At 41.0% G+C, this 27,978-nt stretch overlaps 6 protein-coding genes across 29 annotated transcripts in view; all 6 read right to left on the bottom strand.

Moving 5' to 3' along the window:
- The window catches only part of LOC118824489 (protocadherin gamma-C5-like), a 216,995-nt gene that overhangs the window by 25,449 nt on the left and 163,568 nt on the right, over positions 1 to 27,978 (bottom strand). The window contains exon 1 of one of the 24 annotated variants that reach the window (XM_036594704.1): positions 16,488 to 19,071. The exons of the other annotated variants lie outside the window; for them this stretch is intronic. Coding sequence (XP_036450597.1) covers positions 16,488 to 18,935 — 2,448 coding nt within the window. The 5' untranslated portion in view covers positions 18,936 to 19,071. Of the gene's footprint in view, positions 1 to 16,487; positions 19,072 to 27,978 lie in introns of those variants that run through there. 24 annotated transcript variants of the gene reach the window in all.
- Positions 18 to 1,430, bottom strand: LOC118824987 (protocadherin gamma-C5-like). The gene has a single exon (XM_036595484.1). The coding sequence runs from the start codon at positions 1,428 to 1,430 to the stop codon at positions 102 to 104; it is 1,329 nt and encodes a 442-aa protein (XP_036451377.1). The 3' UTR covers positions 18 to 101.
- Positions 2,507 to 5,202, bottom strand: LOC118824496 (protocadherin gamma-C5-like). The gene has a single exon (XM_036594719.1). It carries the CDS (start codon positions 5,076 to 5,078, stop codon positions 2,607 to 2,609), a length of 2,472 nt encoding a protein of 823 aa, XP_036450612.1. The 5' UTR covers positions 5,079 to 5,202; the 3' UTR covers positions 2,507 to 2,606.
- LOC118824495 (protocadherin gamma-C5-like) lies at positions 7,140 to 10,310 on the bottom strand. Its single transcript, XM_036594718.1, has one exon. The coding sequence runs from the start codon at positions 9,739 to 9,741 to the stop codon at positions 7,243 to 7,245; it is 2,499 nt and encodes an 832-aa protein (XP_036450611.1). The 5' UTR covers positions 9,742 to 10,310; the 3' UTR covers positions 7,140 to 7,242.
- Positions 11,556 to 14,974, bottom strand: LOC118824493 (protocadherin gamma-C5-like). Its single transcript, XM_036594715.1, has one exon. The coding sequence runs from the start codon at positions 14,615 to 14,617 to the stop codon at positions 11,987 to 11,989; it is 2,631 nt and encodes an 876-aa protein (XP_036450608.1). The 5' UTR covers positions 14,618 to 14,974; the 3' UTR covers positions 11,556 to 11,986.
- On the bottom strand, positions 19,887 to 22,804 carry pcdh1g22 (protocadherin 1 gamma 22). The gene has a single exon (XM_036595483.1). The coding sequence runs from the start codon at positions 22,506 to 22,508 to the stop codon at positions 19,887 to 19,889; it is 2,622 nt and encodes an 873-aa protein (XP_036451376.1). The 5' UTR covers positions 22,509 to 22,804.

The following is a 27,978-nucleotide window of genomic DNA, read 5'->3' as shown; positions in this document are numbered from 1 at the left end:
CTACGGAAAACAGCGAGGCACCTGCTACATTATTCTCCTTGATATACACGTTATATGAAGGCTGTGAGAACACAGGAGCGTTGTCGTTTATGTCGAGAACTTTAACATTTATAGTCTTTACGGTGTTTCAACGGTGGTGAGCCAGAATCTGTAGCAGTGATATCAATATTATACTCTGGGTTTGATTCGCGATCCAAGACTGAATCTGTCACCAAAGAATAGTGGTTATCAAAAGAGGGCTTCAGTTTAAATGGGAATTTGGGGGGGATTTTTAGATCTACTTTGCCATTTTCCCCCGAGTCCAAATCCATGACGTTAATCAAAGCAACAACGGTACCAACTGAAGCATTTTCTGGCACTGGGTTGGGTAAAGATGTGAGTATAATCTCAGGAGGGTTATCATTTTCATCAATAACAAGGACCTGAACTGAGGAATGTCCCTCCAGTTTTGGCTGCCCTTTGTCTTTAGCACAGACATCAAATGTGTACGAATTGGTTCCCTCGTGATCTAATTTTCCAATCACAGTAATTTCACCAGTGTCTGGATTCACACTGAAGACGTTCCTGACCTGCTCGGGTGTATGCACACCGAAATAATACTGTATTTCTCCGTTAATGCCTTCATCTAAATCTGTAGCTTTGATAGTTACCACAGTTATACCAACAGCAGCGCTCTCCTGTACAGAGGCTTTGTATGTTTGAAGCTCAAACTGGGGTTCATTATCATTACTGTCTTCTACAATTATCTTTATTAACGTGGTTCCAGATCTGACTGGATCTCCACCGTCCAGTGCTGTTAATATGAGCTTGTGAACAGGCTGCTTCTCTCTGTCCAGAGGTTTATCAAGTATTAGCTCTGGCACTTTTCTACCACCTTCAAAGGTTTTCACATTTAAACGGAAATGCTCATTAGTATTTAAGGAATAAGACTTTAAGCTGTTTTTGCCCACATCTGGGTCCTCTGCACTCTCAAGAGGAAATCGCGAACCTACAGCTGCAGATTCAGCTATTTTCAATACACCATCTTTGGTATGAAAACTGGGCGCGTTGTCATTTATGTCCTGTATTTCTATCTCCACACGATGCAGCTGTAACGGCTCTTCTATAATGATCTGTAAGGGCAGTAGACACTTTACGTTCTGCCCACATAGCGCCTCTCTGTCTATTCTCCCACTGACCGTTAGCTCGCCTTTTTCTGAATCCACGCCGAAATACTGCCTACTAGACTCAGAAGCTATTCGTAACTTACGATCTGCAATGTGTGAGAGGTCAAAGCCAAGGTCCTTGGCGATATTTCCTACAACAGATCCTTCCTTCACTTCCTCCGCTATGGTGTAGCGAATCTGGGCTCCGACTGTTTTCCACCACCCAGAGAGACAAAGCAGCCAAAACGCTGCCCGTTTCCAGCCTCGGTTTCCTTTGTGTCTCATTTCCCCGGTGCCTCAGCCTGTTCCATCAACAAACTTCTCCTGTACATCCACAAAAATATGAAGCTTTCATTTCCGAAGAATGAACAAAGGAACAATCCGCTCGAAGTGCTCGCCTTATGACCAGCATTGTATCCATCAGTGGGAGCGCGTCCTCTTTCTCTACAGCCTGATCATTGTGCTGCTGCTGTGGCAGAGGGAGGGACTAGATCCCTTTGTACAAGCTAGCATACCATTGGAGCAGAGCTGAGCCCTCTGTCGTCCAATGGGCGACACGGCGCATTTAAAGGGAAAGCACGGTGGCTGTCATTGCCTCAGTGCAGACTGCTAATACAGAGAAGGTTACAGGGTTTGCGGGCGCTCTGATTAACTTTGCAATAGGTAAGTTTACCTAAGCAGACTTATTTTAAATAAATAATAAATAAGTAAGTAAGTAAGTAAATAAATAAATAAATAAATAAATAAGCGCAACAGCAACACGAAAAAAAGAGGAACAATATACTGTTTTAAAACATACAGTAAATAAATAAATAAATGAATAAATAAATTAATTAATAAATAAATAGGCCAAAGCAAGCCATTAAAACTTGAAATTATGATTAACTGTTGCAATTAATCCTTATGATGATGTATGTATGGTCATTATGCATATATAACACTTTAAAAAGTTGGTCAAGGGTTGCTATTCAAGGGTTCTTTAGTTAATACAACGGTTCTATATAGAACCATAAACACTCAAATAACCATTCGTATGCTTAATGGTTCTTTGAGTATTTAAGCTTCGTTAGTAAAGACAAGGGTTCTATACAGAATCATAAACACTCAAAAAAAAAACAAACAAAACAAAAAAAACATTTATATGCTTAATGGTTCTTCGCATTGTTCTATAGTTCTTCCCATTAATGGAGAAAGTGTTGTATATATTTCTATATAGAACCTTTTTTGAAAATGGTTCTATATAGCACCAAAAATGATTCTTCTACTGTAACAAGCTTGACACTGTCTCACAAGAAGGAAGATATAATAGAGAAATGAGGAACAAAAGAACAACTACTCTCTCCCTCTCTCTCTCTCTCTCTCTCACGCAAGACCCCACCCACACACGCGCAAGAGTAATGAGGTAGCAAACCACCACTGTTTATGTATGTAAAGAAAAATCAATCACTCGCGTGTGCATATTCATTCTGCATCGTTTCTCACCTGCTGACTCTCGAACTTCCACGTGCTGTCAGGAAGTGACGCATCGAGCACGTTCAGCGTGTCTGTAAAGTCTGTGGTGCTGCTGGGCTTAACGAGGGTGAAATCACTGAACTCGGACATTGGAGAGAGATAGGAGCCGAACGACTGACTCTGAGACATCATGTCTCCTCCCAGCACCTCCACATACTTAATGGGTCCGTCAGTGTTGAGCTGGATCTGCAGGTTTCTGTTGGGGTTTTTATATCCAGACTCGCTCCGCCTGATACAGCAGCTCGAGCTGCCTCTACTGCCTCGAGCACATTTCACCAGTAAGATGAAGAACGTCATCAAACACAGCAACGAAACCGAAGCGAGAGAGATGATCAGATACAGAGTGATTTTCCCACTTTTCTTACTGATCTCTGTGCTTTTCTTCCGATAGTCTGAGATGGGCTCATGAAAGCCGTCCTCTATCAGCACATCCACGGTGACCGTGGTGGACTGCACTGGCTCTCCGTTGTCCTTTATCTCTATCAGCAGCCTCTGAGAGGAGTCATCCTGCTCGGAGACGGAGCGCTTAGTCCTCACCTCTCCTGTGTGCAGATTGACGCTGAACAGAGACGCGTCCGTGGCCTCCGCGAGCCGATAGGAGATCCAGGCGTTATGGCCCGAGTCAGCGTCCACTGCTGTGACCTTAGTAACGAGGTGCCCTGCTTTAGCGGAGCGGGGCATCCTCTGATGTAAGACGGAGCCCATGACTGCAGAGGGGTAAATGACCGCGGGGGCATTGTCGTTCTGGTCCAGAATAAACACATGAACTGTGGCGTTGCTGCTCAGAGACGGAGAGCCGTGATCTTTCGCCTGAACTTGGATCCGGAACACTTTCATTTTCTCATAGTCGAAGGAGTGCATGGAGTAAATGCTGCCATTATCTGAGTTTATATAGAAATAAGATGAAACTGAAATTCCCTTAATTTGTGAATCTAAGATGGAATATGAAATTTTGGCATTTTCTCCCTGATCTGGATCAGAGGCGGACACTGTAAATAACACATTGCCAGCACCTACGTTTTCTTTCACATAGACAGTATATGATGAGTGAGGAAACACTGGTGGATTATCATTTACATCTAATACGTCCACATATATTTGGGTTTTAGACTCAAGTGGGGGACTTCCGGAATCTTGCGCAGTGATCTCAACTGTATATTTAGGAAATGTTTCTTGGTCCAAATATGAGTCGGTTACTAATGCATAATAGTTGGAAATAGATGGTTTTAGCGTGAAAGGTAAACCTGACTGGATTCTTAGGTGGACTTTTCCATTTTCTCCAGAATCACTATCCTTGGCTCCTATTAAAGCCACCACGGTACCGAGGGGAGCATCTTCCCTAACTGGCTTAGGAACAGATTTCAATAGAATCTCTGGCACATTATCATTTACATCCAGTATTTCAATTTCAACGCTACATAGTCCCTCCAGTGGTGAAGCTCCTTTGTCTGAGGCGATGACCTCAAATTTAAAGGAGCTGACTGTCTCAAAGTCTAAAACATCTTTAACACTAATAGCACCCTGCTCTGAATCAATAGAGAATAAATTCTGAATGCTCATTGGCGTGTTTGGTTCAAAACAATACGTAATCTCGCTATTGGAACCTTCATCGGAATCGTTGGCTTTCACTGACAAAATTACAGTCCCTATTGAGGTGCTTTCTGGTAGTTTGACTTTATATGAGGGCTTTTCAAAAACAGGAGAGTTATCATTACTGTCTTGAACCCGGATTATTATCGTTGTGGTTCCAGACTGTGCAGGAGTCGCACCATCCACTGCAGTAAGCAAGAGGCTATGGCTTGACTGCTTCTCCCTATCTAAAGCCTTTTCCAAAACCAGTTCAGGTATTTTAGTACCATCTTTGTTTTTTACACTCAGTATAAAATGCTCGTTTTTACTCAGTACATACGAGTGTAAAGAATTTGATCCTATATCCGGGTCCTTTGCCGACTCCAAACGAAATCTAGCTCCAGGCGTTTTAGCCTCCTCGACATTAACAACAATCTGGTTATTGATAAACAAAGGCGAATTATCATTTACATCCTGTATGTCAATTTCGACGCGGTACATTTGTAAAGGGTTTTCTATTATAGCTTCCAGTGTTAAGGTACACTTGGCGATCGGTCCACATATTTCTTCCCTATCGACTCTGTCCGCAATTACTAACTCTCCCTTCCCCAAATCAATGCCGAAATACTGCTTACCAGTCTCGGTTGCTATCTGTAACTTGCGATCTGATATATCAGAGAGCTTCAGGTCCAGATCTTTTGCGATATTGCCCACCACAGACCCTATTTTCAACTCCTCGGGAATGGAGTAGCGGATCTGCGCCACTATTGTATTCCAGGAGAGGCAGAAAAGCCACAGCGCTTGCCATGAAACACGCGTTTTCCATATTATCGCTCCCATCTCCACAAACATGATGCTGGTAGATGTTCTGCGTCCGAAAGCATTGCAATGAAGCGAAGAAATCGTCCTAATCCATAATCACAATCCCAAACCGCTGGCTTTGAGGCGAGTCCTCATTGTGAACGCTGCCCTGTCGGTCTGAGCTTTGGCTGAGGCTCTAAGACACTGAGGCGCGGAGAGTGGATCTCTTTGTGTGCTTCAGCACCCTATTGGTGGACAGCGCTCCAGTAGAGCGCAAGCTTGAGCAGCGTCTTAAAGGGCCATACCAGACATATTAACAGCAGCAGTGAGAAGCCCATTTTACTCCATACGAACGATTTAGGGAGTTGCTGTATTTCACTACGTCATGAGAAATGATTTAGCGTGTGCTTTTATTCAGTGAACACAATTCTGATGGTATCATCCTTAACATATGTTATTATTTCAGTACGTCTACAGGTGGAAAACGTGAACACAATGTACTGGAATATACACCTACAAAGAATCTGACACTGTACCATTTTATAGGGATGGATGGATAGGTTTACAGCGAAAGCATAGACTCAGAAAAAAACGAGAATATTTTCAAAAATGGAAATAACGTTAAAACAACTTTAATTAAGTTAACATATTTCTGAAAATATAAACAGAAGCATGGGCTATACATGTTTGTCAGTACGGCAGTATAGACTGTATATCTGTATATCAATGCAGAGCTGAAAGAGTTGCCATTTTAAAATGCATCTGTTTACAGGTAAATTGTGAACCTAGGACTTGGTAAAAGTCATAATGTAATGACACTGTTTAATCATTACTTGCACATGTAAAGCATAGACAATGTCTCAAAACCTAGTAGAATATCAATGGGCGATTGCGTCATCAAACGCGCGCAAAAGCTGAGTAAAACAATTAGACAGGATGCCATAAATACCCCCACCCCCCATACACACACACACACACACACACACACACACACACACACGTATCTTACGCAGACAAGATTTTAAGGCAAATCTAATATATCATTAATCTAAAAGTATATATTTAAAATAAAATAATTCAATAAATAAATAAAAATACACATAACTATTTCCTGAGAATTTCCGTTTAAGATAACAGCAGCTACATAAATGTTAGCCCACTTTATTCAGTGTACGATGTTTTATTTGCTTTATTGTCACAAAATGTAGGCTATAAACGTTTACTTCATGATTTTAGCTATATCGATATTCATTTTATAGCTCGTATTATACTATGGGAACTGATATGCCAACATGCTAACAAGCAATTTTTCGCTTCGGAGTGTTTTAAATGGTCAGCCAGCTAAACAACGTGCTAACTAGCTGTGCTGCTACCATTGTTATTGAGTATTAGTAAGCAGGTAGAGGGACTTATCAATGAGGTAACTGGAATATAGCAAAAACAAACCAAACAAACAGGTTCTTTAGGGAAGGAAGTGGCTCTATTCAGAACCATTTCACGCTTAAATGGTTCTTTGCATGGGGAAAAGCTTATTCAGATTAATAGAGAATGTGTTGTATATGGTTCTATAAAAGGTTCTTCTATTGTTACGAGCTTGACATTGTAACAGTGGAAGAACCCTTTTTGGCGCTATACATAATTTTCAAAAAAGGAACTATATAGGTATTCATACAACACATTCTCCATCAATCTGAAGAATCATTTTATCATGTAAACAATATTGAAATATGAAGTGGATCTAAATAGAATCCAAGGTTCTAAATAGAACCATTGTCTTTACAACGAAACTTGAAGAACCATTTTTTATTAACGGGGTAATAGCAAGTGCCACGCCAACTACACTGTATAAATCTATTTGCTGTAGTGAGTTTTTCACATGAACTCAAAATCATGAGTAACACTTAGCACCACTACGGAAATGAAATTTTAGCCCACGTAAGCCACAAGACATAAATTCAAGATAAACAACCGCTTGTGGTGCAAAACGCAACGATGATATTGACTAGAAAAGTCTGCAAAATCAAAAAAAAAAGAAATAAATCAATAATTAACAACTGATGAATGATCAATGAGTTTTCATTTTCCTATGCATTCTTGAAAAAGCAATGTCAATCAAACGTCAGTCAATCTCAAACTCTGTCCAACTCAGACTTTGACAAATGCAGTAAAACGACGAGAATTCACTTTAACATTTGTAGACTTCAACTCAATCAACTCAGAAACATTTCTTACATTGAACTGAAACGAAATGTACCGCATTCCTCACCTGCTGACTCTCAAACTTCCACGTGCTGTCAGGAAGTGACGCATCGAGCACGTTGAGCGTGTCTGTGAAGTCTGTGGTGCTGCTGGGCTTAACGAGGGTGAAATCACTGAACTCGGACATTGGAGAGAGATAGGAGCCGAACGACTGACTCTGAGACATCATGTCTCCTCCCAGCACCTCCACATACTTAATGGGTCCGTCAGTGTTGAGCTGGATCTGCAGGTTTCTGTTGGGGTTTTTATATCCAGACTCGCTCCGCCTGATACAGCAGCTCGAGCTGCCTCTACTGCCTCGAGCACATTTCACCAGTAAGATGAAGAACGTCATCAAACACAGCAACGAAACCGAAGCGAGAGAGATGATCAGATACAGAGTGATTTTCCCACTTTTCTTACTGATCTCTGTGCTTTTCTTCCGATAGTCTGAGATGGGCTCATGAAAGCCGTCCTCTATCAGCACATCCACGGTGACCGTGGTGGACTGCACTGGCTCTCCGTTGTCCTTTATCTCTATCAGCAGCCTCTGAGAGGAGTCATCCTGCTCGGAGACGGAGCGCTTAGTCCTCACCTCTCCTGTGTGCAGATTGACGCTGAACAGAGACGCGTCCGTGGCCTCCGCGAGCCGATAGGAGATCCAGGCGTTATGGCCCGAGTCAGCGTCCACTGCTGTGACCTTAGTAACGAGGTGTCCTGCTTTAGCGGAGCGGGGCATCCTCTGATGTGAGACGGAGCCCATGACTGCAGAGGGGTAAATGACCGCGGGGGCATTGTCGTTCTGGTCCAGAATAAACACATGAACTGTGGCGTTGCTGCTCAGAGACGGAGAGCCGTGATCTTTCGCCTGAACTTGGATCTGGAACACTTTCATTTTCTCATAGTCGAAGGAGTGCATGGAGTAAATGCTGCCATTATCTGAGTTTATGTAGATATAAGATGATACTGGAGTGTCGAGAACTCTAGAATCTAATACAGAATACGACACTTTGGCATTTTCTCCCTGATCTGGATCAGAAGCTGAAACTGAGCACAATATGGAACCAGCAGCGCTGTTTTCTTTCACGTAAACAGTGTAAAACGGCTGAGTGAAAACAGGTGGGTTATCATTTACATCTAAAACACTGACGAGGATCTCCTGTTTAGATGTGAGCTGAGGAGATCCAGAATCAGCAGCTACTATAACAACATTATACACAGAGTGAGACTCTCTGTCCAGTTTTTGGTCCGTAATTAGTGTATAATGATTGGAAATTGAGGGTTTTAATGAAAAAGGAGCGCCGGGTAATAAAGTCAGACTGACTTTGCCGTTATCTCCTGTGTCTAAATCTTTAGCGCTTATCAAAGCCACAACTGTTCCAACAGGAGCATCTTCACGCACAGGACTGGGCAGAGACTTTAGTACTATTTCAGGTGCATTATCGTTCATATCCAAAACTTCTACATGTAAGCTACAAACGCCCTCCATCGGTGGAGTACCTTTATCTGTGGCAACGATGTCAAATTTGAAGGAGCTACCCGCCTCATAGTCTATATTACTTTTCACTTTAATGTCTCCAGTCAGAGAGTCAATGGACAGCAAATTCTGTATTAATTCAGATGTATGTGGTGCGAGTGAATAAATAACTTCACTATTAGCACCTTCATCTCGATCCAAAGCTTTCACAGAAACAACTACAGCTCCTGGTGATGTGTTTTCTATAATTTGTGCGTCATATTGAGCTTTTTCAAAAAGTGGCGCATTATCATTGATATCAAGAACGCGAACAATGATTTCAGCTGTACCACTTCTGGCAGGTTTTCCTCCATCTAAAGCAGTAAGTAGAATTGAGAGAGTCGGTTGCTTCTCCCTGTCTAAAGACGTTTCTAAAACCAGTTGAGGAACTTTAGTTCCATCCTTTTCTGTTTTTATATCCAACACAAAGTGTTCATTTTTACTAAGTGTATAAGTCCGCAGTGAATTTGAGCCAACATCAGGATCTTGAGCAGCTTCTAACCGAAATCTTGCACCAGGCACTGTTGATTCAGCTATGTTTAAAACCTTCTCGTTGTTTTGAAAAACTGGAGAATTGTCATTAATATCCTGTATCTCTATTTCAACGCGATACAGCTGTAATGGATTTTCTACTATAGCCTCTAACGGAAGGAGGCAAGTGGCGCTTTGACTGCAAAACGTCTCTCTGTCGATTCTCTCACTCACTACCAGCTCACCTTTGGCTGAATCCACGCCGAAATACTGCTTACCAGACTCGGAAGCGATCCGCAAATTCCGTTCAAAAACCTCAGATAATTTCAAATCCAGGTCTTTGGCGATATTTCCCACCACAGTGCCCTCATTTAGCTCCTCTGGGATGGTGTAGCGGATCTGTGCCTCGATTATATTCCACACAGCAAGAACATGAAGCAGCCCGGCAATCCACCATTTTCTCCGCATTTTTCTCATCATAATCTCCATTTTGTATATCCGAAATGTATCGCGCGATATAACAGCGTGTAAATCATTTCAAATACAGTGGAATCCTTTGTCTGTTGGTCGACTGAAAGACTGAATCTGTGTGCATCCGACGCTGCAGGCTGAAGCTCCTCTTGTGAGAGGAATGACACAATGGAAAGGGGAGGGAGTAGATCTCTTTGTACTGTACTGGCCTCCTATTGGTTCATGGCGCACCAATAGACTGGGAGGAGTAATGAGCTGCCGTTTAAAGAGACAGTGCGGCTGGAGCTGTGCGCTATGTATGAGACATCTGAGGCCAAAGTGAACAAAACACGTAAATAGTGAAGCAAATAATAATAATGCAGCATTAGTTTAAGAATATGGGAGCTCACTGCCCGTCTGAACTTCATCTGTTTTACAACTTCACTTGAATGTTTGAGTAAAAAAGTGAAGGAAACCGGGGAGAACAGAATTCTGAGTAGTCAAAAGTTCAGCACCACTGTTGTGGAGAGCGACAGATACTTCACTGAACTAGTTGTCCATGTTAGGCAACCCACTCAGTTTACTACTTCTTTCAATCTTCTCTCTCTCTCTCTCTCTCTCTCTCTCTCTCTCTCTCTCACACACACACACACACACACACACACACACACATGCACGTGACATTTGTTGTAATAAAATGAACTGAAAACAATGGAAGATAAATAAGTAAACTATTTCAAGTATATTAGTTATGCATAATAGGGTTTACACCAGAGAGCTTGATTCAAAATGAAAAATGAAAAAAAAATCTATAGGTTTTAAAATCTTTAGGATAATACAATATAATCAATTTGTTAGTCTATTCACAGTGAAAGTTCAATATGTCTTCACAATCATACATGTGCAGATATATGGCTACTGTTGCATATCTTGGCAATCAAGCTAAAACACTGTGCTACATCAAATTCCACTTTGAAACATGACAACATACTAATATGTACTAAAGCTTGTGAAACAGCAGAACCAATAATAATGTGATGTCTTTGCGGAACAAGACACGGGAAGCTGTGAATGTTCTTTACTGAACATGTAGTTCATTGTCCTGTTCTTGCCATGCATCTCTACTTTGCAGTAGACAGTAAACCCACACACAGAATAACACAAGCAACACACAGATACACCTTCAAGCTCAGCAATAACAACATCTATATGAAAAGTCTCTCCTACAGCGAACGTGCCACCTCCCAAGAGGCTCCGCGCTGGCCACTCTGCATGGCCACGCCTCCCACGACAGCGCCAGCAAGTAGCGGGACGTTACAATTACAGTATGTATATGGCAGGAGCTAAAAGCAAGTGTCAACTGATCTATGCAGACTTATATTACAAATGATTTCTATGGTAGCTAACATTACGAGTTTGAATAAACAGGGCCTAATCAGAAGTTGCAGCTGGTAACTCGGTTTTGGTAAAAATAAACTTCACATTGGACAGCGACAGTGTTGTTAGCTTCACCAAACAAAGGGTTTCCAGTGTCAAATGCTAAGATTTCAAACTGAGTAGTGTTCTAGTAGACGATCAATACTAGCCAGGCTTGAAACAAAAACGACATGGAATTTCCCAAATGCTACACTTTTTTAAGTATCTTTATAGCAGTTATTCCTCAACACAATGGAAAGGAAAACATTGTGAATGCTGTACACTGTCTCTTTAAATGGCGTTATGTTATTGATCTAGCATTCCACAGTAAGGACGTTCAGAATCCTATTGAATTGGAACATCGCTACTTACTAGAGGTCGCCAGAATTGGAAATTAAGAGAGAACATTGAAATGATATCATAAGACAGGGTACGTAGCTGCGTTTGAATGTCTCTGGCGAACTGAAATATGTTACTATCGATGAGACAACTAAAAACGAATGATCAGTACAAGCAGTGAAGGAGCTGCCCATTGATGTGGAAAATATAGCTGCTGTGTCATTTTTTTTATTATTATTTATTTTTTTGAAGGAAAATGAAATGTAAGCTCGCAGACAAGTGAGCATAATTAGTTTCAGGACTGTGTCCTTCAACACTCATACAAAATAAACAATATTTGAAATTAATAATGTTCTATAAATTTATGGATGTGAATGGGATAATTGTCAGGGTTTTATTAAGCTTTTCCAATTTTGCAACATTGGGTGAATTAACGCATTTGTGGGAGGAACATGGAAAGATCAATTTGAAATAGTTTCAGTATCTCTTAAAGCATCTCGGGATTGTAAAAATAAACAAGAGGCGCAATTCATGCAATAAACCATCTGCTTTCACGTGAAAAGAACAAAATACAACAATGCAGTCGAGTAAAGCACAAAACGTTCATGTCTAAGCACATAATAACGCCTCTAAGGACAGAATAAAAGCTACTGATAACGATAATGATAAGTATAAATGCTTGCCAGACTGATATTTCAAAAAACGCACCCACCTGCTGACTCTCAAACTTCCACGTGCTGTCAGGAAGTGACGCATCGAGCACGTTGAGCGTGTCTGTGAAGTCTGTGGTGCTGCTGGGCTTAACGAGGGTGAAATCACTGAACTCGGACATTGGAGAGAGATAGGAGCCGAACGACTGACTCTGAGACATCATGTCTCCTCCCAGCACCTCCACATACTTAATGGGTCCGTCAGTGTTGAGCTGGATCTGCAGGTTTCTGTTGGGGTTTTTATATCCAGACTCGCTCCGCCTGATACAGCAGCTCGAGCTGCCTCTACTGCCTCGAGCACATTTCACCAGTAAGATGAAGAACGTCATCAAACACAGCAACGAAACAGAAGCGAGAGAGATGATCAGATACAGAGTGATTTTCCCACTTTTCTTACTGATCTCTGTGCTTTTCTTCCGATAGTCTGAGATGGGCTCATGAAAGCCGTCCTCTATCAGCACATCCACGGTGACCGTGGTGGACTGCACTGGCTCTCCGTTGTCCTTTATCTCTATCAGCAGCCTCTGAGAGGAGTCATCCTGCTCGGAGACGGAGCGCTTAGTCCTCACCTCTCCTGTGTGCAGATTGACGCTGAACAGAGACGCGTCCGTGGCCTCCGCGAGCCGATAGGAGATCCAGGCGTTATGGCCCGAGTCAGCGTCCACTGCTGTGACCTTAGTAACGAGGTGCCCTGCTTTAGCGGAGCGGGGCATCCTCTGATGAGAGACGGAGCCCATGACTGCAGAGGGGTAAATGACCGCGGGGGCATTGTCGTTCTGGTCCAGAATAAACACATGGACTGTGGCGTTGCTGCTCAGAGACGGAGAGCCGTGATCTTTCGCCTGAACTTGGATCTGGAACACTTTCATTTTCTCATAGTCGAAGGAGTGCATGGAGTAAATGCTGCCATTATCTGAGTTTATGTAGATATAAGATGATACTGGAGTGTCGAGAACTCTAGAATCTAATACAGAATACGACACTTTGGCATTTTCTCCCTGATCTGGATCAGAAGCTGAAACTGAACACAATATGGAACCAGCAGCGCTGTTTTCTTTCACATAAACAGTGTAAAACGGCTGAGTGAAAACAGGTGGGTTATCATTTACATCTAAAACACTGACGAGGATCTCCTGTTTAGATGTGAGCTGAGGGGATCCAGAATCAGCAGCTACTATAACAACATTATACACAGAGTGAGACTCTCTGTCCAGTTTTTGGTCCGTAATTAGTGTATAATGATTGGAAATTGAGGGTTTTAATGAAAAAGGAACGCCGGGTAATAAAGTCAGACTGACTTTGCCGTTATCTCCTGTGTCTAAATCTTTAGCGCTTATCAAAGCCACAACTGTTCCAACAGGAGCGTCTTCACGCACAGGACTGGGCAGAGACTTTAGTACTATTTCAGGAGCATTATCGTTCATATCCAAAATATCCAAGTGGAGACTACAAAGACCTTCCATTGGAGGAGTGCCTTTGTCTCTAGCAACAATATCAAAATCAAAAGAGTTATCTGTTTCAAAATCTATTTTATTTTTTACCTTAACCTCTCCAGTCACTGAATCAACAGAAAACAAATTGTGTACCAAATCTGGTGTGTGTGGTCCAAACGAATAGCTTATTTCATTGTTTAGACCTTCATCCGGGTCTACAGCTTTTACAGTCACCACTACGACACCTGGCGATGTATTTTCTGCAAGTTTTGTGTCATACTGGGCCTTTTCAAAAACTGGTGAATTATCATTTATGTCAAGAACAAAAACAGTGATTTCTGCTGTGCCAGATCTGGCAGGTTTACCTCCATCTAAGGCTGTTAACATGAGACTGATTGTTGACTGTTTCTCTCTGTCTAGAGGTTTTTCTAACACAAGCTCTGGAACTTGAGATCCGTCTTTAGCTAATTTCATATCTAGTGTAAAATGTTCGTTTTTACTAAGTGTATAAGTCTGCAATGAATTTGAACCAACATCAGGGTCTTGAGCAGCTTCTAACCGAAATCTTGCACCAGGCACTGTTGACTCAGCTATGTTTAAAACCTTCTCGTTGTTTTGAAAAACTGGAGAATTGTCATTAATATCCTGTATCTCTATTTCAACGCGATACAGCTGTAATGGATTTTCTACTATAGCCTCTAACGGAAGGAGGCAAGTGGCGCTTTGACTGCATAACGTCTCTCTGTCGATTCTCTCACTCACTACCAGCTCACCTTTGGCTGAATCCACGCCGAAATACTGCTTACCAGACTCGGAAGCGATCCGCAAATTCCGTTCAAAAACCTCCGATAATTTCAAATCCAGGTCTTTGGCGATATTTCCCACCACAGTGCCCTCATTTAGCTCCTCTGGGATGGTGTAGCGGATCTGTGCCTCGATTATATTCCACACAGCAAGAGCATGAAGCAGCCCGGCAATCCACCATTTTCTCCGCATTTTTCTCATCATAATCTCCATTTTGTATATCCGAAATGTATCGCGCGATATAATAGCGTGTAAATCATTTCAAATACAGTGGAATCCTTTGTCTGTTGGTCGACCGAAAGACTGAATCTGTGTGCATCCGACGCTGCAGGCTGAAGCTCCTCTTGTGAGAGGAATGACACAATGGAAAGGGGAGGGAGTAGATCTCTTTGTACTGTACTGGCCTCCTATTGGTTCATGGCGCACCAATAGACTGGGAGGAGTAATGAGCTGCCGTTTAAAGAGACAGTGTGACTAGAGCAATGTGCAGCCATATAGCATAAGTTCTCTCATGCCAAAGTAAACATAGCACGTAGAAAATTAAGTAAACAATAAAATAAATGTAGGACTACAGATTGACCACGTCTGAACAGCACCATCTGTAATATAACATTAATATGTGAGCGTGAAGCATAAAGGAAACAGAAGAGTTTGAAGATAACAGAATTCTGAGCTCTCAGAATTTCAGCACCACTGTATTGGACAGCAACAGACAACTGAATTGTGTCATTATTGTTCGACTCAAGTTGACTTCCTTTCTCTCTCCCAGCACACACACACACACACACACACACACACACACACACACACACACACGAAAACCCACACGACATTTACATATATTCACCATGTACCGAAATTTCAGTAATAATAACAATACATCCACCTTATGTGAACAAATAACTCAAGTTATTTATCTACAAAATATAGAGCTCGATTAAGATGTGAAGCGACTACAGTTCTTTTTCAGTTTCTCACAACTACTTATGCGAGGTTGATCAAGCTTTATAGTTAATCCTAACAAAGCATTTTCCCCACAACTCAATTTTTGAAAATATGCGTAATTACATCAGACCGCTTCAAAGGCTGTTGGGAGTCAATAACTAATGTTAAACTACAAACACAACAGTTTCTAGTTTATTTTCCAGGTTTAAAAGCTAAACTTCCAAGTTAGAGTGTGTTGTTGCTGATAATCAAAGATAAAATGGTTTGAAAAGAAAAGAATATATAAGGTTCGACAATCCAACAAAAGGAAAATTTATGCAGTTATTCCTCCTTACTATAGGAAAACAACAACAACAATAATAATAATAATAATAATAATAATAATAATAATAATAATAATAATAATAATAAATTGTGGCATTTTAGTACTCTGGCCTTTTTGCCGCCACCCAAATGAAATAGAACTTTAAATTAAGAAAGTTTTCTGAATCCTTGTTTGTCGACGCAGTTTTGGTCATTGTCCTGTAAAACTTGTTCAACCTTGCAACGTTAAATGACAGAACGCTGATGGTTCATATGAACCACGTTCAATATGTGGCGAAACATCTCTGAAATGCATAGAAAAAATGGACGCATATATATTTAAAAAGAAATGAGACTACAATAAGAATAAAATGTTACGAAAACGCTTTAAATACTTTTTTTTTGCACAGAAGGAAAAACTTTATACAAAAAACAAAACAAAACAAACAAACAAAAAAAAACAAAAACAAAGACTAACTTATTGGCTCTCGAACTTTCACGTGCTGTCAGGTAACTACGCATCGAGCACGTTCAGCGTGTCTGTAAAGTCTGTGGTGCTGCTGTGCTTAAGACATTTCTCATTTTCAAAGCGCTTAGCAACTATAAAATATAAAGAACTAGAAAAAAATGTAGCTTTCATCACTGCTGAGTGCAATCGGCGAAATAAAAATACCAGCATATGAAATACAGCGCATCCAGCTCAACATGAGATTTCAGCACCACAAACCACAAGAACAGCACCGAAAGTGACGGGCAATCAGAGGTCAGGGTAACAAAGGAGCCACTAACCAGCAACGAACAACAAAAACACATACTTATTCCAACAAGCACTCACCTGCTGACTTTCAAACTTCCACGTGCTGTCAGGAAGTGACGCATCGAGCACGTTCAGCGTGTCTGTAAAGTCTGTGGTGCTGCTGGGCTTAACGAGGGTGAAATCACTGAACTCGGACATTGGAGAGAGATAGGAGCCGAACGACTGACTCTGAGACATCATGTCTCCTCCCAGCACCTCCACATACTTAATGGGTCCATCAGTGTTGAGTTGGATCTGCAGGTTTCTGTTGGGGTTTTTATATCCAGACTCGCTCCGCCTGATACAGCAGCTCGAGCTGCCTCTACTGCCTCGAGCACATTTCACCAGTAAGATGAAGAACGTCATCAAACACAGCAACGAAACCGAAGCGAGAGAGATGATCAGATACAGAGTGATTTTCCCACTTTTCTTACTGATCTCTGTGCTTTTCTTCCGATAGTCTGAGATGGGCTCATGAAAGCCGTCCTCTATCAGCACATCCACGGTGACCGTGGTGGACTGCACTGGCTCTCCGTTGTCCTTTATCTCTATCAGCAGCCTCTGAGAGGAGTCATCCTGCTCGGAGACGGAGCGCTTAGTCCTCACCTCTCCTGTGTGCAGATTGACGCTGAACAGAGACGCGTCCGTGGCCTCCGCGAGCCGATAGGAGATCCAGGCGTTATGGCCCGAGTCAGCGTCCACTGCTGTGACCTTAGTAACGAGGTGCCCTGCTTTAGCGGAGCGGGGCATCCTCTGATGAGAGACGGAGCCCATGACTGCAGAGGGGTAAATGACCGCGGGGGCATTGTCGTTCTGGTCCAGAATGAACACATGGACTGTGGCGTTGCTGCTCAGAGACGGAGAGCCGTGATCTTTCGCCTGAACTTGGATCTGGAACACTTTCATTTTCTCATAGTCGAAGGAGTGCATGGAGTAAATGCTGCCATTATCTGAGTTAATATACACATAAGAAGATACAGGTATGTCTTGTTTTTTGGAATCTAGCACAGAATATGTTATTTTAGCATTTTCACCCGTATCTACATCTGTGGCTGACACTGATGATAGAATTGATCCCGGGGGGCAGTTCTCTTTAACGTAAACTGAGTATACGGGCATAGAAAATACTGGAGCGTTGTCATTCACATCTAGTATATTTACTCTGACAAACTTGCTTGTGAATAAGGGTGGCGATCCAGAATCGGAGGCTTTGAGCTCAATATTATACTCTGGGAACTGCTCTCGGTCTAATTTCGCATCTGTAATCAGTGCGTAATGATTGGAAAACGTTGGCTTTAGTTTAAATGGGTGGTTAGTGGACGTCGTTAACGTTACGTTTCCATTCTCGCCTGAATCCAGATCTTTAACGTTTATCAACGCTACCATGGTCCCCGCTGGTGCGTCCTCTCGCACAGGTTTAGGCGAGGAGGCGATGGTGATCTCTGGAGCATTATCATTCACATCTACCACTGCCACCTGGACTCTACAATGTCCCTCCATTGCTGGGGTTCCTTTGTCTCTAGCTCGTATATCAAACTCAAATAATTTATTGCTTTCATAATCGAGATTTTTGGACACAGACACTTCACCCGTTTCTGGGTTGATAGTGAAGAAATTCTGAATAATTTCTGACGTATGTGCCCCAAAGGAATACTGTATTTGGCTATTAATCCCTTCATCCAAGTCATTTGCTTTTACAGTCAGTATAAGCGTACCTGGGGCGCAGTTTTCCATTACTTTAATCTCATATAAATCTTTCTCAAATATTGGAGCGTTATCATTGACATCCATGACCCTCACTGTGATTTCAGTGCTCCCTGATCTAACCGGATTCCCCCCATCAATGCCTGTTAAAATGAGCTGGTGAATAGGCTTTTTTTCCCTATCGAGAAGCTTCTCCAGCACAAGCTCTGGGACTTTCGTCCCATCTTTGTTATTCTTGAGGTTCAGGACAAAATAATCATTTTTACTTAACGTGTACGTTCGTAAAGCGTTAGATCCAACATCAGGGTCTTGGGCAGGCTCTAAACGAAATTTTGCTCCAGTCGGTGTCGACTCAGGCACGTCTAAAATGTTCGTACCAGAAAGAAAACGTGGGGAATTGTCGTTTATATCTTGTATTTCGATCTCCACGCGATAAAACTGAAGAGGATCCTCGATTATTATTTGCAATGGCAGCACGCAACTGGCGCTTTGTTCGCATAGATCCTCTCTGTCTATGACGCCCTTCACAATCAGCTCGCCATTCCTCAAATCTAATGAAAAATACTGCTTACCGGAATCAGACGCTATCCTCAGTTTACGCTCAGAAATCTCAGATACTCCAATACCAAGATCTTTTGCTATGTTCCCAACAACGGAACCCTCCTTTAACTCTTCCGGAATGGTGTAGCGCAGCTGTGCTCCTGTTCTATTCCACAAGGCAACGAAACAGAACAGCCACAGCGGCTGCCGAAATAAGACCTCCCTTCCTATTTGAGTCCTCATTTCCGAATCCGAATGACTTCCCAGTATTCCAGTGTCCCGGTGCACATTTTACTCAAGTGAAATATCCCATTAAAGGCAAATCATGTTTGTAATCATTATCCGGTTGCTTTGTATATGGCGGAGCGCACTTCTCCTTCCCCGTTTGTCTGAGTCTATGCATTGTGCTCATCAGAGATATGGCAAAGGGGAGGGAGTGGATCTCTTTGTGCAGACCAGCACTCCCATTGGTAGAGCGCGCTCCAATAGCTTATGACAGGCGCAAGTGCAGTTTCTTAAAGAGACAGCGCAGCTAACGTGCACACAGCGAGAGTGGGGCTCAGTAGTCACGCACTCTGCCATAGGAGGGTGAAAATAAATTCATTTTACAAGAAAACTGTGACCTTAACTGCCTGCTGACTGGTGTGTATAAAAGGCTTTGTTTCAAAATGCATTTTTGAGCCCATTCGACGTGTTTTTTCATGGTATATGTTGTTGAGATTGGGCTTCACACACGCATCAGCAGTTACTTATATCTTTAAAAACGTGGATGAGGTGATTCTACTATGAAAGTAATTTCTTATAAAATTCAGAAAGTTTGTAGAAAGCTGTAAAAACGATGTTTGTGAAGTTAGATAAAGCTGAAAGTGATTTCATGATAACTGAGCCATTTGTACAGCATTGATGATGAACTTATAAAGAAAGCGACATTCACAGTATTTTTATGACAAAAAATGTCAATAAATTATATATATATATATATATATATATATATATATATATATATATATATATATTTATAATTTTTTGTATATGTGTGTGTGTGTGTGTGTGTGCACACACATGAGTGGTAAATAAAGTATTGGTTTTAGTTTTAGTGTGTAGTTTATACATTTTTACTCTACACTGTATGGGTTATTACTGAATGACAATTATACATATAGACACACACACACACACACACACACACACACTTCACTCATCTCCGATGCCAGAATACCTTTTTATAATGGTGGTTTTAGACCACTTAGAATCACTAATAAAGACAGTAAGTGAGAAACAATATACGTAACAAAGATCCCTAAATACATAAAAGAGCGATAAAAGGTAAAATAACGTGCAAATGACGCAAAAAAATGTGCTCACCTGCTGACTCTCGAACTTCCACGTGCTATCAGGAAGTGACGCATCGAGCACGTTCAGCGTGTCTGTGAAGTCTGTGGTGCTGCTGGGCTTAACGAGGGTGAAATCACTGAACTCGGACATTGGAGAGAGATAGGAGCCGAACGACTGACTCTGAGACATCATGTCTCCTCCCAGCACCTCCACATACTTAATGGGTCCGTCAGTGTTGAGCTGGATCTGCAGGTTTCTGTTGGGGTTTTTATATCCAGACTCGCTCCGCCTGATACAGCAGCTCGAGCTGCCTCTACTGCCTCGAGCACATTTCACCAGTAAGATGAAGAACGTCATCAAACACAGCAACGAAACCGAAGCGAGAGAGATGATAAGATACAGAGTGATTTTCCCACTTTTCTTACTGATCTCTGTGCTTTTCTTCCGATAGTCTGAGATGGGCTCATGAAAGCCGTCCTCTATCAGCACATCCACGGTGACCGTGGTGGACTGCACTGGCTCTCCGTTGTCCTTTATCTCTATCAGCAGCCTCTGAGAGGAGTCATCCTGCTCGGAGACGGAGCGCTTAGTCCTCACCTCTCCTGTGTGCAGATTGACGCTGAACAGAGACGCGTCCGTGGCCTCCGCGAGCCGATAGGAGATCCAGGCGTTATGGCCCGAGTCAGCGTCCACTGCTGTGACCTTAGTAACGAGGTGCCCTGCTTTAGCAGAGCGGGGCATCCTCTGATGAGAGACGGAGCCCATGACTGCAGAGGGGTAAATGACCGCGGGGGCATTGTCGTTCTGGTCCAGAATAAACACATGAACTGTGGCGTTGCTGCTCAGAGACGGAGAGCCGTGATCTTTCGCCTGAACTTGGATCTGGAACACTTTCATTTTCTCATAGTCGAAGGAGTGCATGGAGTAAATGCTGCCATTATCTGAGTTTATGTAAATATAAGAAGAAATTGAGACATCCTGAACTTTAGAGTCCAAAACGGAATAGGAAATTTTTGCATTTTGGTCCAGGTCTGGGTCATGTGCGGATACAGAGCACAATATTGACCCATGAACACTATTTTCCTTAGTATAAACTGTGTATGACTTTTGAGAGAAAACTGGAGGATTGTCATTGACATCGGAGACAGTAATTTTAACTGATTTTTGAGTAGATCTTGGCGGTGAACCTGAATCAATGGCATTTAGTTTGATCTCGTACTCTGGGTATTTTTCTCGATCTAGAGGGCCATTTGTAACTAATGAGTAATGGTTTGATAGGGAAGGATTAAGTCTAAACGGTGATGGAGAAGCCAAAGTGAGATTTACCTTCCCATTCTCGCCAGAGTCGGCGTCTTTTGTGCTAATGAGCGCGATTACAGTGTTATTCGGAGAATTTTCAGGCACTGGACTGGAAAGAGATGTTATAACTATGTCCGGGTCGTTATCATTAACATCAGTGATCTTTATTTTTATGCTACAGTGTCCTTCCATTTGAGGGATTCCTTTGTCCTTTGCCAGTACGTCAAATTTATGTAAATTAGCTTGTTCATGATCCAGCAGCCCTTTCACGCTAATCATACCAGTCTTTATGTCAATATCAAAAACTGCCCTTAGTGCATCAGATGTTTTATCCGTAAAATAGTACTCGACTTCTCCATTTGGTCCTTCATCTAAATCCACAGCGCTGACCTTTATGATGTTACTGCCAATTTGTGTATTTTCATCTACTGTTACTTCATAAAAAGACTTTTCAAACTGTGGTGCATTGTCATTAGCATCCACAACTACGATCGTGATTTCACAAGAGCCAGATCTCACTGGATTTCCACCATCTACAGCCGTCAGTATGAGCTTATGAACAGCCTGTTTCTCTCGATCGAGAGGTTTATCCAGCACCAACTCTGGAATTTTTATACCGTCTTGAGTTTTTACATTTAAAACAAAATATTTATTCCTATCTAGACTGTAAGACTGTAAAGAATTGGTCCCCACGTCAGGATCGTCTGCGCTGTCCAGAAGGAACTTAGCGCCAGGGTTTATAGACTCGGGGATATTCAAGGTGCGTTCATTTGAATTGAAATTGGGCGCGTTGTCATTGATGTCTTGTATTTCAATCTCGACTCGATGCAGCTGCAGAGGATTTTCTACAACCGCTTCGAGAGGCAGCAAACACGGGACGCTCTGCCCACAAAGGCTTTCTCTGTCGATTTTCTCATTTACAATAAGCTCGCCCTTCTCCACAGACACGCTGAAATACTGCTTACCTGACCCAGACGCGATTCGCAATTTACGATCTACAACCTCAGATAAATCCAGACCAAGATCTTTAGCGATATTTCCAACCACGGATCCTCCTCTTAGCTCCTCCGGGATGCTATAGCGAATCTGCGCCTCTATTGTATTCCAAACGAGAAGGAAAAGACAGCAGTATATGTTCCTCCTTAAAAAGAATATAATCCCCATCGTGTCTTGCAAAACCATCAAACGCTCATCCAAATTGTCTTAAGGTCGCGTGTTTAAGGCAAAGATCAAACCCAGATAAATGCAGTGAAGACATATTCCCAATCAGAGAAAGAGCCTCTTTTGTTGGGAAGCACGGATTCAGCTCTGAGCTGTGTATGATGAGACAGAGGAGGGAGGGAGTAGATCTCTTTTGTACAACTCTGCACGCCATTGGTGCACCAAACATCAGTGAGGACCAGTCAGCTTCTCACTGACTCTTAAAGGCGTACACATCCTTCTATATGGAGTGTGGACAGTATGAGAAGACTGAGGAATCTGAGAGATATTTACACCCCAATTCCACAAACACAACTCATTACTACGAGAAGTAATAATAATAATAATAATAATAATAATAATAATTATTATTATTATTATTATTATTTCTACTTAAATCATTAACAAACTTTCTGGTGATCCTCAGTTGATTATCAACAACATTATGGTTAGGGTTAGGAGTAGGTGTAGGTTTAGGGTTTAGGATAGACTTAATAAAATCTTTCACATTGAACTTCAAGTTCAGTTGAATTTAATGGATATTTAGTTAAGTGTTATTGAAAGGCAGACTAAGCATTTACAAAGCATCTATAGTGAACCATCTAAGTTACGTTCAACTTCAAGTTCAGTGGCATTCAATGACTATTTAGTTGAATGTTACTTAAATATACACTGAACATTTATAAAGAATCTACAGTGGACCATCCAAATAAAGTGTTAACATTATTATTATTATTATCATTATTATTATTATTATTATTATTATTATTATTATTATTAGTTTTCGGCCAAATAAGAATTAACGTGATACAGTGAAGCGATCCCATACTCTGAATCTGGACTCTGTCTGCCGTCTTGTGGCGAAAGAGGGGAAAAGCAGCAAATGTGAGCTCGTAGAGAAAGAAGATAAGCTGGTGTTTGTGTGTGAGAGAGAAAGAGAGAGAGGCAGAGGGGAGGGGGAGCAGCGGGGCTTGTGTTGAGGAGCACGTACAGAAACACGACGACTTGCCAAAAGAAATCTGTCAGAAAAGTGAATTACTGCTTTGATAGCGCAGTTTTGATCTAATATTGTATATTTGAAAACGTACAGTCGCAGCACAGCTCGTCATTTCTGTCTTTCAACCGGTCCTGATCCGCCTAGCAACAAAGCGGGCACCAACACAAAGAGAGAGCGCAGCTGCAGAGCGAGGGGAGCGTTTCAGCACCACAAGGGCGGACAGCGCCACACAGGCGGCGAGGCGGCGCTCCTGCACTCGCTTCAACACAGCTCGAGCAACGTTTGGCCTTTTTTACAGAGTAAAGAATTCGCTGCTGATGAACTGTCAAAGTGTTTGGGAAAAGCATGTCTTGTAGTAGTTTTAATCGTTAAACCAGGTGTATGTTTGTCTGTTTGAACGAATTCAGATTGAAGATTCACACATGATGGAAGATTTTGTTTATCTTCACAAGAGACACGTAGAAATGTCAGAGGTCCAATGAGAGAAGTCCAAATGTGGTTTAAAAAGACAGGAACAAAATCAGAGCACTTACCGTCAACTCCAAAATGATCAATGCACATCCAAACCAATGAATTATATAAGATAATTGAAACTTATGGCTAAATTATAGACAGTCAATGCAACATTTTTGTGTAATACATTGTAGCACATTTTGCCATGCAGTTGTTTAAATATGTAGAATTGATACTGTAGGAGATTTAATTTGGCACCATGATTATTGTTTTGACCAGAAATGACTTGTTACGCTTTTGTGATGTGGAGATATAACAACAAGTTATATATTATGCATAGTTATATAGCATACAGGCATTTAGTGATTACTAATTACTATTTATGTTAAGTAACAGTAGAAAAGCACAAGTTTCTACCAATCAAGTTAAAGAAAGTTATTGAAGTTAGTTTAAAATCATCATAGCATAAAAATCTTGAACTTTATGGTTCATCTCATTATTAAAACTGAAGGAATGATAAACATACCTTTACTAACTACCTTAGACAAACAATTTATTTAACTGCAATAACACAATGTACAGCCCGTACAAAATAAACTGCTGGTTTGTATATGATCAGTTATGAGTTGTTGTACATCGGTTTTGAGAACACAGCTAAATGTCTTTTTAATGTATGTAATGCCTAATAAATATACTTCAAAAAGAGTAGCTAAAATATATGCTGTGTACCTTGACACACAGCTTAGTCAATGACGCCATCACAAAGAAAAAAGAATCACAAATAATCTACACATATTATTGCTGTCAGAACAAAAACTTTGCAGAGAGATAATATTATTTTTTATTACTATAAGAGGATTTTATTTATCATAGGCAACATTGATCCATGTCTGTTAGTCCAAACTTTATGAAATTGACAGATAGATAGATAGATAGATAGATAGATAGATAGATAGATAGATAGATAGATAGATAGAAAGAAAGAAAGAAAGAAAGATAGATAAAGTGGAGGTACAATGTTTTGTTCTGACAGCAACATTATGTACATCAAGAAAAGAACTTACTGCAGGTAGAAATGTGCCTTAGAGTGTACAAATTTGCATATTTGTGTAAAATCTAATCCCTGCTGTTTGTTTAGAAATAGGGACTTTGTGAAAGTGAGTGCTGGAGAATGAAATGAGCTCCACAGAGTGTAAGACTACTGTCAGTCAGCTGACTTCTGAATACTGTGGTCCCTGAAGAAGTACATTCAAAAAATGACCGATCATGCACAGTGTGGTGGTCTATTAAGTACATTCTTATAGTGTGACATCCTTATAATGAATAAAATTGAGTTGTACACAGTGTCTGCTTTTAATATTTCATTGCAGTGATTGTATTGATTCTACCTCTATTGTTTATTTCCAGTCTATCATTAATGTATAAGGTCTTGTCTATGATTTCACAGGACAGAGTGGGTAGCTTAATGACTTAATTGAAATAAATGCTAACATGTCATGGTAAATCATTGCTTCAGTGCATACTGTGACACATTGTGACATCTGTGATTGAGATCATTAATTAGTTAATTGATGTTTTGACTACTTTTGCTGCAGACACCACTGCATGCTCTATATGGATAAGTTTGAAAGTTGCAGTTTAAGCTGTGTAATATAATACAAGTATGTCACCTCACTGAGGGGAAAAGCAAAAGAAGCGAATTGATAATTTGCCATTTTTGCAACATTTAATTCATATGTTTGCTTTGTCTTTTAGTGCTAAAATTCCCAAATTCCAATTTCACTTCATACAATATATTTCCATGTCTCCACTGTGATAAGACCCTTCTAGTTGGATAACGTTCACCCAAATATGTATTTAGTGTAACCAAGCAAATGCTAATTTACTTTTTTTTTTCTTGTTTCAACACTCGACTTTGAATATGGTTTTATCTTAAAATATAACTATGTTCTGATGCAGTGCTTGTCATTTTGCAGTGTTCATGATAGCTGTTGTGGTGTGGGTGTGGGTGTGCGTGTGGTGTTAAATCATAAAAAAAAATAAGAATTCTTACCTTGTTTTGGAGATGCGTAGATGTGGAATTGATCAGGAGCAGCATGGAAAGAAAAAGAGAAAGAAAAAATAAAAGGTCAGACAGGGTGACTCATATACATATCACGACCAAAACCAACGTTATTAGACAAACTGAAGTGCAATAGAAGTGATGACAGACAAGGACAACAGAGCACATGAAATACCTCTAGCAAACACCAGAGGGAGCCGAAGAGCATGAGGCATAGTGTGCATGCGCATCCACGTGGACACGCTCACAGGGAGGAGAGGAAGGAGAGAGAGCGAGACAGATAGAGATAGAGAGAGAGTGAGAGTGAGAGAGAGTGAGAGTGAGAGAGAGAGAAATACTGCTTGCTTGCAGTGTGTAATAAAATCAATAGCATATCAAATTCCCTGTGGTTCTGATCCCCCTGTTTCTTTAGACAATGGAACAGCCTGCATCATGACTCAGCCTGCTGTCATGGAAACCACATCCCTCCTCCTGTTCAGGCAGCAAGGGTGGGTGTAGGGTGTGGGTTGTCAATGTACATGTATGTGCTTGAGAGAGAGAGAGAGAGAGAGAGAGAGAGAGAGAGAGAGAGAGAGAGAGAGAGAGAGAGATTTGGATGTCTGATGTCTGTAGGTGGTGGGGGTGGTGTCCAGGCTGTGTGAATGCAATGCAGAAAATACAGAAGAAGATTTTTAAAACCTCTCTGTCATCATTTAGAAGAAACCCAGTATTACACACAAAGCATAGACACTGACCAAGTACAACAATATATAATAAAACTCAAAAATACAACAGACAACAGAACCTAAAGACGTTTAAAATTATTTTAAACACCAGAAGACAAAGAAGAATAAAAGAGTACCAAAACAGACAGCAGTAAAGAGGGGATATAGATGTATTACAAAGTTAGAATAAGCCTACAAACATTTAAAAAAAGAAAAAAAAAAATATATGATTATTCTTCATGGGTTCTTTAGGAAGGACACTGGTTCTACATAGAACCTTGAGCACTTAATGAACCATTTGCATGCTCCAATCGTTCTTTGCATGGTGAAACTGTTCTTCAGATTGATGGAGAATGTGTTGTAAAGGGTTCTATAAACAGCCTTTTTGAAAAAAGGTTTTTCTAGTGTTACAAGCATGACATCATAACAATAGTAGAACCTTGTTGGTGCTATATAGAAACATTTACAACACATTCCTTATCAATATGAAGAACCATGTCACCATGCAAAGAACATTTAAGCATGCAAATGGTTCGTTAAGTATTTATGGTTCTATATACAACCACCGTCTTTACTAAAGAACCCTTGAAGAAGCATCTTTTTAAGAATGTAAAATGAGGCTGGTGGAAAGAATTTTAACAAGGTTTTAAGATTTGATTTAAATATGTAATGATTGTCTGACTTGAGAGGAAAGAGAGATCCAGGGATGAGGAGTAAATCCAGAAAATGTCTAATTGCCAAAACTATGAAGGCTGGATGGAGGAATGGTTAGTAGACTAGCTGAAGATGACCTGAGAGCATAAGTGAGTTTGAAAAAGAGAATAAGACCAGTTCTTTTTTTAATGCATACATTTGGGCACCCCGGTCAAATACTATGTTTTATTGCTTTTCTAAGTAGAAATAAGTCAAAACATCCTCTGCAGAGACTTCATATTGCGCAATGTTTATTTGCTAAATTTAACATATTTGGTTCTGATGTCCTGAAAAAATGCAATATTAATAATGAATATTGTGCCTTTTGTATCCTCAAGGTCACTTCACAGAACTAGAAAACACTGTAAAAAACGGTAGTAACAAGTAAAAAGCAGCTCCATAATTGTGCCAAATAAAGGCATTAAAAAATATAACAACAGGACTTAGACGGAGAATGAAATATTTCAAATAAAGAAACATTTTTGAGCTGAAACCCTTTTTCATGAGATTGTGAGAGACACGGAAGATGATCATTGAACTCAG

Source organism: Colossoma macropomum, unplaced genomic scaffold (assembly GCF_904425465.1).
Source record: "Colossoma macropomum unplaced genomic scaffold, Colossoma_macropomum, whole genome shotgun sequence".
NCBI classification, from domain to species: Eukaryota; Metazoa; Chordata; class Actinopteri; order Characiformes; family Serrasalmidae; genus Colossoma; species Colossoma macropomum.
The sequence above is the reverse complement of the archived record's forward strand: the minus strand, read 5'-3'. Positions and strand labels throughout refer to the sequence as shown.

Coding starts and splice junctions, on each gene's coding strand:
- LOC118824987 (XM_036595484.1), bottom strand. CDS start 1,430: ATGAGACACAAAGGAAACCGAGGCTGGAAACGGGCAGCGTTTTGGCTG.
- LOC118824496 (XM_036594719.1), bottom strand. CDS start 5,078: ATGTTTGTGGAGATGGGAGCGATAATATGGAAAACGCGTGTTTCATGG.
- LOC118824495 (XM_036594718.1), bottom strand. CDS start 9,741: ATGGAGATTATGATGAGAAAAATGCGGAGAAAATGGTGGATTGCCGGG.
- LOC118824493 (XM_036594715.1), bottom strand. CDS start 14,617: ATGGAGATTATGATGAGAAAAATGCGGAGAAAATGGTGGATTGCCGGG.
- pcdh1g22 (XM_036595483.1), bottom strand. CDS start 22,508: ATGGTTTTGCAAGACACGATGGGGATTATATTCTTTTTAAGGAGGAAC.